The sequence below is a fragment of the Panthera onca genome, chromosome C2 (assembly GCF_046562875.1).
Source record: "Panthera onca isolate mPanOnc1 chromosome C2, mPanOnc1 haplotype 2, whole genome shotgun sequence".
Lineage (NCBI taxonomy): Eukaryota > Metazoa > Chordata > Mammalia > Carnivora > Felidae > Panthera > Panthera onca.
Genome location: NC_138347.1, coordinates 140,255,337 through 140,271,028, shown reverse-complemented (window position 1 = coordinate 140,271,028; position 15,692 = coordinate 140,255,337). Strand labels below are relative to the sequence as shown.

The window sequence follows — 15,692 nt, the reverse complement described above, 5'->3', positions numbered from 1 at the left end:
GCAAATGCAATGTTGAGTGCTATTTAAGAACTTCATAATACAGTCCCTTTATTGTGGCCTGGCATTTCCCTCTGTCCTATTCAGGTTCTTTAGAAAGCAGCAGGAAAAAAAAGAAGAAAGCAGACAGAATTGTTTCTGACTACTTTGTTAATTGACATATTAGTGAATAGTATGCTACCCCAAGTAACAAAACCCAGTGACAACTTTCAATTACGTTCTGCATACGAAAACTGTTGGCTTCCTAAGCCTTTGCTGACTGGGCTGAGCCACCACCTTGCCTTCCCCAGGTTTATCATCTATGCAGTGCAGCGCAGCACAGACTCTACAAAGTAATCCATAATCACTCGCATGTATGTTACAAGAAAAAAACCCACGAGCATACAGCAATTCCTGGATTACAATTTTCAAGCAAAGAGCTTTGATGAGCTTCTCAGCCCATAGAATAGGAAGTTTCCCAGAGGATTAGAGCCATATTCTGACACTAGTTACTGGGTCTTTTGTTTCACTTTACAGCATGGCTGCATTAAGAGAGGCTGAATAAGAATGGGCTTATTATGAAACCCTGTTTCACTCCACTGATGATGGGGAATGTGTCAGATGTCTCAGGCGGGTGCCAGCATCTCTAACGTAACTATCTGGAATAGCTTTAGGATTTGGGGGAACATCACTAGGAAGTCCAATTTACTTAGCACCCCTAAACCCACGCTTACTTGTTGGCAAACACTAACCTTATCAAGTCAAAACATGGTAATCGAAGGTACTGGTATTTTCTTTATACGTCTTCTCAATCTAGCCCACAGCACTGATCCTGTCTTTTGTAGAACACTGTGGTCCAGAGCTCCTCCGTGATTCCGAGAAGGTGAAAATTGCCAAAACTGCTCGGGTGCCAACTCAGAAAGACTGCCAGCAACAGACAGCTGTAAAATGTGACAGCAATTTCCACAGCTCTTTCCATTATTTTCTGAAGAGGGTAATGAAGATATTCCATTAAGCCTTCAGACTCAAATTAGGTTTTTGTGTCGGTGTTTTAATTTAACAAATATGTACTGTTTATCTACTCTTTCTTGGACAAGGTAGGGATGACAAAGACAGAATTCCTGCTCTCAAGGAACTTAAAGTCTATCCAGAAAGAACCAAAGAACACTGGGGACAGACGTTGCTTCTTTCTGTTCTATGCAAGTAGCTGGAGTGTTATTCAAGGACGGAAAAATGCTTCCAATCCTCTAGAAACTGTCACTCTATCATAAAGTTCCAGGCTTCCGACCTTTCTAAATATATGCTTTCCACTTATGATCTCAGTTCTATAGTCTATCACCTTCTCTACAATCATGTCTTAAAAACATTACAGTATCTCCCTCCTTGCCATTTTCATTTTTTTTCTTCTTCTTCTTCTCAGCCTAGAGAGCACACTCTTAACTCTACACTTTAAAGGCTAATGAAAAAATTTCCTTGACCTCCCCTAGAGCTTGCAGCTCATTACCTACATTGCTTCTTTGTTCTCCAGGTCCTTGTTATTTCCCCTCATCCTTCCTTTGTAGACATCCCACAGGACACAATTCTCAATTCTCTTCCCCTTGGCCATCAGGCATACTTCAACCATCATCCAAACTTTCAAATCTAACGTGTACTCCCCCAAAGCCAGTTCCAGCCTCAGCATCCCTGCCAGCCCACCTCAGGTTCAAGGCATGTACCCTAAACACATGGATGTGTCATGATGCTTGCAGCACACTCCCAAAAGGTTCTGCAAAATAAATATTTAGACATTTTTAAAAGAGAGACAAAGCAAATGTGGTGAAATTTTAACAGCTGATGGCTTAGATGGGTGTTCCTGTATTATTCTTTCAGCTTTCCTATAAGCTTTGAAATTCTGTAAACTAAAAAAGTTGGGGGAAAAAACACATAAGATCAGAATCAAAGAGAAAAATCATGCTTCCTGCCTTTTAAGAAGTTTATAATCCATTTGTCTAATCTAATCTAATCTTAGACCAGGTAGATGTGAGAGTTCAATGACCAATTAATAATAAACTTAAATATATGATCAAATTGCAAATATTTACTGAGCCTACTAAGTGGCAGCAATACACTGAGCATTGTATTCGGTCAACGGGACAAATATTTAAACCTTGGAAGGAGGATCTATCTAATCCCTCTGCTTTCTCAAACTAGTTCATCTTCAGCCTTACTGATTTCTGTTAATGGCACCACAATTTCCCCCAATACCCAGAGAAGCTCTGACTCCTTTCAAGTCCCACGTCTCTAAAATCAGTGACGGAGTTCTCCAGATCCTACTGCTTTGAATCTCTTTCCTGTCCACTTCGATGCTGCTGCCTGCCTCCCTGCTAATCTGGTCTCCCTCCTGGACTACTGCAGCTCTCCCAAGGCTTTCGGTTCCCACCCAACTCCACTCAATCCTTGCTTTGTGTCTTTCCAGACACTCAGCTCTAGCTGGATTATACTTCCGGCTCAAGAGTTTCAAAGATTCTCCAGTAACTGTATAATGATATTCAAAGCCTCAGCCTGACACTGAGGAACATAAACTTTATCTCTTACTGCTTATTCTCCCACTCTTTCCTCTCTAGTCGTAGGTTTCACTAGTGCCCAACGGCGCCCTCTTGGCCTTTCCTCTGCTACAGATGCCTCTTACTCTTCTACCCCACTTCTCATTTCCTCCATGAAAGCTTTCCCAGATCTCGAAGCGCTGCAGACACCACTTCTCACACCCAGGTCAAAGCAATCTCTCGCTGCTCTGAACCTTCATAACACATACTGTGCATTTACTACTTCCCAAATAATATTCATGTTTCCAAGTACTATCCAAAATCTGTACATGCATTTCTTACCACCCTTACTAGACAATGAACTCCTTGAAGGCAGCTTTCATGTGTTAACAGGGACTCAAGGGAAGTGACAAGTATTTAATACTAGTATCTTTCACAAGAATCCCTAAAAACTGAAATGTGCCTTGTAAGCTATAAGCATTTTTAACACTCAAGATACATTTTAACACTGGTACAGGGGTTTTCCTAACTCTTTTGTGGTAAAATGTGTAAAATTTGCCATCTTAGGGGTGCCTGGCTGGCTCTGTTGGTTAAGCATCCAACGTCAGCCCAGGTAATGATCTCACAGTTTGTGAGTTTGAGTCCACACTGGGCTCTCTGCCATCAGCCCAGAACCTGCTTCAGACCCTCTATCTCCCTCTCTCTGCCGCTCTTCTGCTTGCTCTCTCTCTCTCCCTCTCAAAAATAAACATTTTAAAAAACTATGCCATTTTAACCATTTTTAAGGGTAAGACTCGAGGCCATTAATTATATTCACAATGTGGTACAATCATCACCACTATTTCCAAAATTTTCATCACCCCAAAAAGAAATTCTATGCCAATTAAGAAATAATTCCTCATTTTCCCCTTCCCCCACACCAGCCCTGGAAACCTCTCATCTTCTGTCTCTATGAAGTTATCTATTCTAGGTATTTTATGTAACTGCAATCACAGTATTTGTCCTTTTGTGTCTGGCTTATTTTATTTAGTGTAACATTTTCAAGGTTCATTCATGCTGTAGCACATAGCAGAACTTCATTCTCTTTTATGGCTGAATAATATTCCATTGTAAATGCCCCATTCTGTTTATGTATTCATCTATTGATGGATACTTGGGTTGTTTCCCCTCTGGGGCTATTATGAACAGCTATAAACACTGCCTGACAAGAATCTGCGTGACTCCCTGTTTTCAATCCTGTTTCAATCAGGTATATACCTAGGAGTGTAACTGCTGGGTCATATGATAATTCTGGTTAGCTTTCTGAGGAACAACAGCAGTATAGTTTTACAATCCAGACACAGGGTCTTTTGGTAAACACAACAGCCACAAAAGTTCCTACTCCCTTAGTAAGCAATTCACTTCTGGATAGACTTCCTTCCTTCCTACCTTCTCAAGGCCCCAGCTAATGATCTTAATTTCCAGGAACCTGACCCTGGTTCAGAGGCTATTTTGATTGTCTTGACACTCCAGTCTCCTGGTTCTCACTATTTTTCAATACTGCCTTTATGCACTTAAAGGCAAGCACACTTAACTGGTAACTCTCCAAATGAAAACTTGTTCAGATGCTGGTCACATTTAGCTTTAATGCATTTAGTAACACCAGATGAATGAAAGATACGTAAAAAGAGTTTTTTCAGGTGAGATACAGGATTTTGTAAAGGATGACTTCTGCTGAAACCATTTCTTACACCCAAACAACCATCTAAAGCATGCTGAACTTGGACAAGATGTAGAGGCCTTGACTATTGCAAGGAAAAGATCTCTTCATTCCAAGGTTAGCAGCCTGGGATTTCTAAATTGACATCTCATTATTACCACCAAATCCAGATTTTGTAAAACCAGAGAAATACCACAATATTCAGTAAATTCTCTGAAACTATCCAGAAGGATACACACAAAGTGCAAGCTAGCTTGGAGTACGGAGCATCTCTGTGCAAAGGGGTAGCATCAGAACAGATCATGAGGAGAATTTTTCACGTTTTACTATACAACTTCTACATCTCAACGTTTCAAAAACATTCACTCTTATGTTGTTGTATAATGGCTTAAAACTGTACTTAAAATGCAAGCAATAAAAGGCAATGTTAGTAAAGAGAAAAATATGAGCTATTAAAAGGAGCTAAATGGGCAACTCTAACAATACATACAGAAAACTCTAATCTCATTTCAACTTTACAATACTAGGAGTTAGGCAAGTCAGATGGTCGGCCGTTTTAGTAAATGAGAAAAAAGGTTAAAAAAATGTTAACCTCTTCCAACAACTGCATTATATTTTTTACATGCTCTTCACTTTAGCTTTAAAATTATCTTTTAAAAGGTAAGGTTTAGCTGTAAAACTTCAAAATCAACTGTATCTGGGGGCCCCTAAGTGGCTCAGCCAGTTAAGCATCAGACTTTGGCTCAGGTCATGATCTCACCTTTCCAGAGTTCGAGCCCCTCGATGGGCCCCGCCCTGTACTGATAGCCCAGAGCCTGGAGCCTGCTTCAGGTTCTGTGTCTCCCTCTCTCTCTCTCTCTGCCCCTCTCTCTCCCTCTCTCAAAAATAAACATTAAAAAAAATTAAAAAATAAAATCAACTGTATCTGATTACATAGTTCTCTCAAAAATAAAAAGTATCTACTTAGTTGGGCTTCCATATTTAAAAAACACAAAAATAATCATCAAAATGCAATAAAGTTATATAAAACAAAAACCTACTTTTTTATTCTTCACCATGCTTGAAATGCTTAATGACTTCTTGAAGACATTTTATCTTAACATACTGGCTCTAAAACAATCTGAATTTTTAAGTTTCAAGTCGCTGTATGAATAGTTTACTCAAAACACCAGTATTTTCTTAAAATAAAATCTGAAGTTTAAAGGACTTGGACAAAATTTCATTTATTATATGTAACCATACTGTTTACAGACATTAATGTCTACAGATTATATAGCTGTAACTAGTCAATTCAGCAAAGCTTGAGCCCTAGGCTATGAACAGCAGGTGCAAAACTGAGTCTAGTGGCCCAGAGTTCACCAGCTATCTGAAAGGCATAATTTCATTTAAAACTCAAAAAAATAAAAGGCATAATTTTACAATCCAAAATAGGGCATGCTTTAAGAAATCATTACAGTACTTAAGACAGTATTTTTTCCTAAACAAACAGACAAACTGCAGGGAAAAAAAATCCAACCAAATGCACAATACATGAGTTCGGAGACCATTACTTCATCTGTATATATAAAAATAACCAAATAGTTCAGAAATACCAAAGAATTTGATTTATACAGCAACATAGAGAAATTTTAAAATATTCAGTTAAAATACTTCTCACCTGGACACTGAATATAATCTGCAGTGTTCTAAAAAAAAAAAAAATCTACTCGACACAATATACAACATTGAGGATTTAACTTTATGTGCTCACACATTACAACATATTTAGCAATTGCATTTCACACAAGTTTAAGTTCAGTAACTTTGAAGTTTGCCAAGTAAAGTGCTAAAAATTACTGGAATGCAAGCAGTGCACCTTCAAGGGAAGCAATTCTTCCACTGATCTCAATACACAGTTGATTATTGCAGAGATTACTTTCTGCCACTGCTATATTTTAATAAATATGGTTTAAATTTAAAACCACAGGCTGAATACTGACTGAAGAAAGGGAGTCCTATAAAGGATTAATATACAAGATACATCAATTGAGGAGCGCCTGGGTGGCTCGGTCAGTTAAGCATCTGGTTAAGATCTGATTCTTGATTTCGGCTCAGATCACGATCTCACAGTTTGTGAGTTCCAGCCCCGCATCAGGCTCTGCTGTCAGCACAAAGCCTGCTTCGGATCCTCCGCCCCTCTGTCTTCTCTGCCCCTCACTCACACATTAATTGAAAGTCAATTGTTTAACTCACTCAAAATATAATTTATAGTTGATGAAACCACAATTTCAGAAGAACCAAGCTATTGAGCGCTCATGCTGAGAGTAATTATTGGAAAAATTTATTAAAAATAAACACATGCATTCAAGGTCATTTAATTCACGTATTTTTAACTTCAAAAAGTATCCCAAAACTAAATTATCATTTTCCATCTCAAATAATGTACATTAAAATATTAAATACTTCAATCCCATAAGGTACCAACACAAAAACAAAACCAAATTTATTTCAAGTAGCTGAATATTGAGACTACTGTGTAACATTTAGTCACTAACTCTAGTAAGCCAAGACAAAGGAAAAACTGTAATTCATATAACAGAAGCAGCCACTCTAAAAAAGTTTTTCAAGAAATAAAGCCACCTTTATTCTTAAAAGTCAACATAATATACATTCTCTCACAAATTAAAGTTGCCGGTGTTTTCTATGAAATTCAGCAATTTTTTTTTCATAAAACAGTCATCCAGTTTGGTGCTTCACCAGAGTACCCGCAACACTCACAGGTTTCACCCTAAAGGGGTAATTAGGATGGATTTCTAAGGATAAAAGTTCTACATGTTCAGCAGCACAAATCACACAGGAACTCAGCTAAAATGGTGTGAAACTAAAGTATATCTATCTTATGTTTTAAAACCCTCAAATTGCTTACAAAGCCATTGTTTGTTTGTTTGTTTGTTTTTTTAACAATTTTAATCTTTATTTTTGAGAGAGAGACAGACCACTAGCAGGGAAGGAACAGAAGAGAGGGACACACAGAATCCGAAGCAGTCTCCAGGCTCCAAGCTGTCAGCACAGAGCCCGACACGACTCTCGAACCCACGAACCGTGAGATCACGACCTGGGTCTCAGCTTAACCGACTAAGCCACCCAGGCGCCCCAGAAATCCATTATGTTTTGATAAATGTTATTAGTTTTGAAATCATGCTTTAAAAACCTTGTAATTTCATCAGCTAAAGTCGTCTGAACTCACAAGAAACACACACACTTGGAAGAGACATGATACCAAACAGGAGCAGTAACCACAAGAGCACACACCTACCACGGGAAATGCCCAAGGATTCAACACAACCAACCAAAGGGAACTTTAGGCTTCAATCTGAACAATGAGTCCACTAAAATAAAAAGATGTCACAGCCCTAACCCTTACCCATTTCTCCACTTTCTCAACAGTGTGAAAAGATTCTTAAAAGCCATGAGAGAAAGTGTTAAGAATAATTAAGTAGTTCAGTTACAAACAGTTTAAGAGTCACGACTTTCTTTACTAACAGGACAAAATTTTACCAAATATCCCACACCTGACCAACATTAAGAACATATACAACCAAAATGCCAATATTAAAGTTTCCATTAACCATACATTAGAAAGTTCAGCATTAATAAGCAAAACATTCCATTTAGTTTTCAACTTGATATCTCCACATACTTCTTTTAAACTGTGTGTGGCCACTGAATATTTTCTTGTTGGTAACTTCTTCTACTTCTACCTTTAAGTTTAGAACACGACTGAAATGTCACATCCCATTCCAGTACTACTCCTGAGAACTGAGAATTAGATTGCTATACTTAATTTTTTAAACTATGGGAGTAATAGAATTGAATTAATCCCCCTTAAATACATGACTCTACTACAACATATAAATCCTTCCTCAAGTCACTGTTGATTTAATAAAATTCAAGTCTACCACCTTGCCTCAACAGTATCACAATGGCTATTCTAAATAAAATGAAGTGACTAACAGGGCTCTGAAAAGCTGGTATCAAATTGTCTTGAAACTGAAACACACATATGTATACAGTCTGAAGCAATTTTGAGAAAAAACACCCCTACCAAAGAGTTAAATCTATCAAATTTTTTAAAAAACCTTTTTAATCAAAGCCGCAAATTATTTCCTGGTCTGCCAAAGTCCAACACAAAATTTGTATATACAATGAAATAAGTTTGGGGATCCACTGTGAGATTTAACTCTATGCTATATTAGCTTAATAGAGAGCTTGAATAACAGATTGCGACAACAAAGCAATTTTCTAAAACAAAATGTACCTGAGTATCTAAAAAGGTTTTACATCATCCTTAATGACATATCCAAAATCCACCATTGGGCAAATGTGCATCTTTAAATTCATTTTACAGTTCTGTTTTATATACGTAAAAGCGTTCACGCCAGATAAATCCATTACTTCTCTTCAGCATAGCCCTGAAACTGTCAGAGACTCATCAAAACATTACTCTCAGGTTAATCAATTTCAGCGGTTACTTGATGGTAGCACCAAAATAAGCATTCACCAAAAAATAAAAGCAGAAATTTTTAATAACAAAAAGAAAACTCCCAAGATAAAGATTAGAAGAATTTTAAAAAGAAAAAAATGTGAAAGGAAGCTCACCTGCAGTTAGGTGGAGGGTCTAAAGTGATGTCTGCCAGTTCCTTCTGAATCCTGGAGTCAGGGAAGTGAGAGAGAAACACAAGAAACATGAAGGCGTTGGTAGCCTCCCACTGGTAATGCACAGGTCTGGCAGATAACTGGGTTGTGTTCTAACTGCCTGCCATGATAACTGGGTTCTACCGAGGGAGGAGGAAAGTACACATCAAAAGCTTCAGGTCCGTAGTTTAGAAAAAACTTTTTTCCCACCGCAGTGAGCTGGCGGTCCGGGGTCTCTTGTGATCATCTAAAATGTTTCGGTTCCAGTCCTGCCTCGCACACTAAAGCAGTTATTTTTCTCGGGGTTTTCCATTTAGGAAATAATTGTAAAGCTTCTCACTCGCCGACTCGTTTTCTAAGTTGCATTAGAATGTGCCGGGACACATTCACTTCTGCGCTGCACGTCTTCTCCCCTGGACCGACAAACGCAAGCCGCCGCGCGGGTGGGAAGGGCTCGCCCCCGCCCGCCCGTCTCCCCCCGCCCCCCCCCTCCCCGGTCTCTGCCCGGGTCACCCAGGCACCTCGAGCGCCCTCCGGCCCGCCCTGGCAGGGCGCCCCCGCCAGGCCGCCCCGCGTTCTCAGTGACGAAGCCAACATGGCCGCTCCCCGCGAGGCCCCTCGGGCCCTGACTGACCTGCCCCGCGTCGCGGGGTGCCGGCGCGGCGCAGGCCGTGCGCCACAAGGCCGCCCTCTCCGCTGGGCCGCCCCGGGCCGCCGCCTCCCGGGCTTCCCGCCCCTAGTCCCCGCGCGCCCGACGACTCGGGCGGCGCACCCCAGCCCAGCGGGTGAAGTTGCGGGCCAGGGGTGGGGAGAGCCCGCGCCGGGGCTCTCCGCGACTCCCTGGCTCGCCTCCACCGCGTCCCGGGATCTCCAGCCCCGACGCCGCGCGCGCGCGCTGCCTAGGGCGCTAACACCCCCGCCGACCCCTCCAGCTAGGCCAGACACCAGCAGCCGGCCCGCACAGGTGCACCCGGCCTCTGTCCCGCACACCGCTCGGACTCTCGGCTCCCCCTTTCCGGACCTGCTTTTTCCCGGACATCCTCTAATTTTCCTTAGGTCTGTCCCCTTCCTTCTCTTCCTTCTCCATCCCACCACGAACACGGAACCCGGGACCCCTCCGCCCCCCTCCCCCCCCTTCTATCTCCTCACCAACCCACGACTTCACAAAGAGCCCCATCCCCCACTCCTAGGCCGACGCCACCAGGCAGTTCACACCAAGCCCTGGCCTTTGTCTTCTGCTTACCTAGGTGCTTAGAGCATCAATTAATACGACAAAGTTTGAGGCCTTTAAGTGTCTTCCATCTACTAAATGGTGCCTTCTATTTTTATAACCTTTCTTGCTCCTATCACGTAAAACCCTAAAGGGCTATGTTACAACTTAAGAATCACACGGAGGCAGCACAGTAATAAAAAACTAAACACACATTCTAAAGGCGATCAGAAATCACAATGAATAACTTTTCTCTTTCCAAAGGTTTTCTGAGCTGGCTAGATGCAATGGAGAATAGGTTTTAGAAGGTAGTGTTTTTTCCAAGTGTAAGTAAAGAGAAATTAAGGGTGGTGATTGGGGAAGTTCTTTAAACCTTCCTATTGGAGGACATTTCCTGTCCCCTACAAATCTGGTCAGTTTTAGGAAGCTGTTTGCTCACTGTCTTTAGGGACATCTACTTATCTGCGTCCTGCTAAATTCTTTTGCTACCAGTAGGCATTTCAGTTCTGAGACCTTCCCAAACACCCCTACTGTTTGACTCGTTGTATGTTAGACTAAAACTTTGAAATTCCAGTTTCCTGATTCTTTATCTGCGTCTATTGAAATGACTGTATGTTAAGACCTAGGTATATAGGCAAAAATAACCTCCACCTGAGCACAACTTGTATAAAAATACCTGACCTCACTTCTCCTTGTCAATACCAACTCTACCATAAAATATTTACTCAATAGTTACTTCTTTAATACCTAAAAAGCATAATACCAACAGCTTTACCAATTCACCCCCGCAACAAACATTTGCACCATTTCCAGAATTACTGGCACAAGATTTGTGAAGTAACTCATATATGTTCCACAGAATAATTCTTGTCCAGACCACTCTCAGTGGGGGCATTTCCTCTACCTGTGGACTAGAAACGAAACCACTTTCCATCAAATATGTAGTTAAGTAACTTTACGTCTGCCAATTCAGGCTTCTTTTTTATTCTATCTCCTGCTATAGTGCCCCTTCCAAGTCCACGGGCAACACTCACCTTCCAAGTCAATGTATTTCACAGAGCAGCTTCTACAGGGTCCTACTAACATTAATTTCCCCCTTATTTTTTCCTGGATACACTGTTCCTCTCCATTTTTTGCCTCTACTATTAATCTTAGCTCTGCTTTAACACTCCTTCAGCAAGATGTCCAGGGAGCTAAAATTGATGTTAACTTTACAGGTAAAATAACCCTTTGTAGCTTTTCACCTTTTTTTTTTTTTTTTTTTTTTAATTTTTTTTTTTTCAACGTTTTTTATTTATTTTTTGGGACAGAGAGAGACAGAGCATGAACGGGGGAGGGGCAGAGAGAGAGGGAGACACAGAATCGGAAACAGGCTCCAGGCTCCGGGCCATCAGCCCAGAGCCTGACGCGGGGCTCGAACTCACGGACCGCGAGATCGTGACCTGGCTGAAGTCGGACGCTTAACCGACTGCGCCACCCAGGCGCCCCTCACCTTTTTTTTTTTTTTTTAACACCTACTATCTCTTTCCCAGGCAATTCCAAAAAACTTAACTTACTTAGAATAAATGGACAAGTTGTGTCTAATGAAAAATACACCTCAGTAATCTGCTGACACAAAGGAGGCTATTTTTTATCTGACACCTGTGCTTTTACCCCCAAATATATTCATGTGTGCCAGGGATATCCTGGTGCACAAAAAATACTAATGACCTAAAGCAAATATCCTGCCTTAGGTCAGGTCAAAAGCTGCTCCAGCATGGATCAGGGAGCACAGCTACTGCAGATGGGGGTGGAAAGGGGTAGGAAGTTGGGGAGATTAAGGAAAGCCCCATCTAAAGTGGGCAGGGTAGATGACAGGTTCTGGGAGAACCAGCACGGGCTCATCAATGAGGGCCAGTTAGAACTCCTGGGAAGCAGACCTGCACTCAAACCACCACTCTGAAAATAAGAACAATCCTGCTAAGGCAATTTTGCCATTTAACCCTAGACCTCTACACTATTTAAGCTAAAATCACTCTTTCACCCTCCCCCCCATGATTAGGTCACCAAAGCACTTCACCAACTTTTCAGATTTCTGGGAGAAAGAACAAACTTTCAAACTCTGAGTTCCACAGGCTCACTACTCAGTGGAGAGATCTAAAGACTCATATTCCATTTTATTTCACATTCCTTTAAGAAAGATACCCCTATTTAACCCACCATTTGTATTCCTTACTATCTTTCTGGTTTGCCACTTTAAAGTTTAATGACTGTCCACCTGAGAGCAGCAGGATTTATGAAAGGGCACACGGGTTCCCAGGAATATGCTATAGATTATTTTAAGGGTCATGGGGATCAGAGAATATTATTGAAGGATGCTCGAGGTAAAAAAGTAGCTTCTTCTAGAGACATAAGAGGAAAAGAGTAAAGAAGAGTCACTGGTTGACTTCAGCTTGGAAAAAGAACCAAAGATTTTTACAGCATAAGAGAGGAAATAGCATGGAAAAAAATGAGTCTCCCTAAAATCTGGCAAATTGGAAGTTTTAGAAGAGAAAAAAAAAATCCCCCAAATAACCTAGAATACCCATTTTACATCGTTTATTGCCTCAACTCTCCCAATCAGAAGAACCTCTTTAAATTCCATCTGAAAACATCTGTCTCCACCTATTAAATTTTTTACTCCATTAATAGGAATTATTTATTCCTTATGCAGTTTGTGAAGAAAGCTCTACTCAAAAAAAGATCATACGTGCAACAGGTGAGGAGACAAGATGGTAATAGAATTCATTTTGATAGAATCGTCCGGGCAAGTATTAGTAATTAAGTAGGATGACAGCCTTGACAAGGGTCACAAGCTAGTGATTAACAGGACAAGTAATCTGAAATCAGATTTGGGGGTCACTAATAAAAGTAACAAGGATTCTTACAAACTTCAGCCAGAAATGGGAGAGGCAAGCCACAACAGCTGCACGTGGACAACGATTAAAAGAAAAAAAAAAAAAAAACAGAAGCAATAGAGTAAAATAATTAAAACTTCCAAGACCCTTTTTTCATTTTTAAGAACACACAAACCATGAGGAGCATTCAAGCGACCCCTCATTGGGAGACAGACCAATTGCAGCAAGAGGCAGTTCGGAAAATAGGAAGCCTAGGGGGATGGGGGTGGAGTACGGTACCTCTTGGCGCTGGTAGAGAGGAGTTTGGAGTTTTTGCTCATGCTGACTTTACTCTCCTTCTTCTTGGGGGTGTTTGTTTCTTTCTCGGTTTGCTGGTTAGAGGACGAAGATGAGGAGGAGCTGGTGCTGGCCCTCGAATCGTCATCCGACATAGCGAACCCCCCACCCCACCCCGCAAACAGCCCCTGCAAGGGGAGGGAAACAAAACAGAAACACACAAACCATGCAGTCAGTATAAATAAGGAAATCGGGTGCTGTCAGGAGGGCTTCGGCCAGGGGTGCACCCGGCTGCCCACCGCCCTCCACTCGTTTCTCAAAGTCTACAGGCCCATTAAGGCTTTTGCAAATCGGACGCGGCTTGTTTATTTTTGGCCCCAAGTGGGGGACGCGGTGGGAAAACGGTCCGGAGCAAGGCGAGCGGCCCCTCCCGCGCCCCCCGGGGCTCCCCTCGGGGCTGGGAGGGGAGATGCCGAGCAGCCGGAGGAGGGCAGGGCGGGGGCGCGGAGAGCCTCGGCGGGGCAAGGAGGGAAGGTCCCGGCGGTGTGCCGGCCTCGGGGCTGTTTCTGTCGGCTTTTCGGGGGTCGCGGAGGGCGGGTGGCCAAAGCGAGACAGCGGGGGCCAGGAGTGGAGTTCGGCGAGATCGGGAAGAGAGGAGGGGCGGAGAAGAGTAAGAGAGGAAGCCGAAACGGGGGGACGGAGGCGGGGAGCGGGTGCCCGGTGGGGGAAGGGAGAGGCCGGCGGGGGGGCAGGGACGACGAGGCCCGAGGCCCCCCGGCGCCGCGCCCCGACGCCTCTCCCCGAAGGCCGGTGTCTCGGCCGCCCGGCTCGGGCTGAGGGGCTGGGGCGGGGGTCCCGAGCACACGCCCGACTGCCACCCCTGGTGGGGGTGGGGCGGGGGGGGGGGGGGGCTCGGCCTCCACAGCGGAGGAATAACAATGAGCCCTTCCGCCCCGGAGGGGTTAATCCCCGCGGGCCCCCGCCCCTGGGGAAAACGGGGCTCCCCCGCCTCCCCCTCCCCCGCTCCCGGCCCCCTCAGCGGCCAGTGGGGGGCTCCCAGGGCAGCGCTGACAGTTCGAGCCACAATGCCCCCCCCACCCCCGACGCGGGCGGCCCCCGCACCCCACGCGGCCCGGGGTCCCTACCCATCCCCCGCGGGCGGGCCCCGGACCCCTGGGGCTCCTCGGCCCCTCTCCGCCCCCCCTCAGCCCCGTGCCCGGCGGTCCGGGCGGAGCGGGTCCGGGGAGGCGGCGAGGGGTGTCCCCGAGGCCCGGCGACACGGCCGGGGGGCGGCGGGAGGCGGGGGGGATCCCCGTACCTCTCTTTGTGTCTGGCTCCTCCGTGCCGCCGCGGCGGCTGCTGCTGCGGCTGCGGCTGGGCCTGGCCACTCGTGTCTCTCTCTCGCTGGGAGAGAAGCGGAAGTGCAGCAACAGCAACTATTAAACAGGCAATGGCTTCCCCCAGCCACACACGCTCGCACACACTCCTCCTCCTCCTCCTTCTCCTCCTCCTCCTCCTCGCCCTTACCCCTCCCCCACCCGGCCCGGTCCCACCCACCCGCGCTCCCCTCCCCCTGCACACCTCCGGGGGGGCGCGAGGAGGACACAGGGGACCCCGGGAAACCCTGCCCCTCCCCACCCACTCCCCCACACCGCCGCCGCCTCGGGACGCCAAGGAAGGGGGCGAGAGGTGGGAATTTTCTCTCAAGTGGCTTGGGGACCTGGATCCTGGGTTGGAGAGGGGAAGCCGTTCCGAGATGGGGGGCGCTGGGAACTGTATGGAATAGGGTGGCCACGAGAGGAAGTTCTTTCCAATAAGGGCTTTGGGAAAGGGGGGGGGGGTGACAAATTGGTGGGGAAAGTAGTAATTTGGTGGGAAGGACTTTGGACTAGAGAATGCAGTGGAAACGCCCCCTAAAAAGTGATCGGTTTAAGGGGGAAAAAGAAATCCCACAACAGGGTTTTCCTTTGAGCTGACACTGGCTTCTCCCTCTGGCAATTTACCTGCTAAGAGCACAGGTCGGTTTAGGCACGCCTGTGAAAAAAATCTCAAAAGTAGGAGTTTTCTGCTCAGGCACGTGCAATTTTACAATTTTATATTCTTCTGGTCACTTTTTATAAAAAGTGGTGGTGTTTTATAAAAGTGATAGAAAGGATTCATGACAGGTAAAACCAACGTGTAACAGGCTTACAAATGTGAGAAATCACTGGGAATAAACCCTTTACTACTGAATTAAACTGGATTTAGAATTTTTGGTGTCAGCTTACTTCAAATAGAAAGTTTCATTTTTTGGAAATTTTAAATCAAAAGTTTTGGAACTCCAGTACCTGCTTCAACAATACAAATGCTATTCAGCTAATCTTTGTATCTTTAGAATAAGCAATCAGTAATTCTTAACTATTCCTGCTTAGTATTTTTACCAAGATTAATTTTTTTAAGATTAAGCCACCCCTCCAAAA

The 15,692-nt window shown here is 44.1% G+C and overlaps 1 protein-coding gene across 2 annotated transcripts in view; it reads right to left on the bottom strand.

Moving 5' to 3' along the window:
• LOC132683029 (ubiquitin-conjugating enzyme E2 E1) overlaps nt 1–14,749 on the bottom strand; it is an 81,075-nt gene extending 66,326 nt beyond the window's left edge. Inside the window, exons 1-3 of one of the 2 annotated variants that reach the window (XM_060638553.3) lie at nt 14,552–14,746; nt 13,237–13,421; nt 8,836–8,886 (exon numbers count right to left, since the gene is read on the bottom strand). In XM_060638553.3, the coding sequence (XP_060494536.1) occupies nt 8,836–8,886; nt 13,237–13,388 (203 nt within the window). In that variant the 5' untranslated portion in view covers nt 13,389–13,421; nt 14,552–14,746. Of the gene's footprint in view, nt 1–8,835; nt 8,887–13,236; nt 13,422–14,551 lie in introns of both variants that reach the window. The other variant, XM_060638554.3, reaches the window with a different exon arrangement.
• Nucleotides 14,750–15,692: the final 943 nt, after the last annotated feature.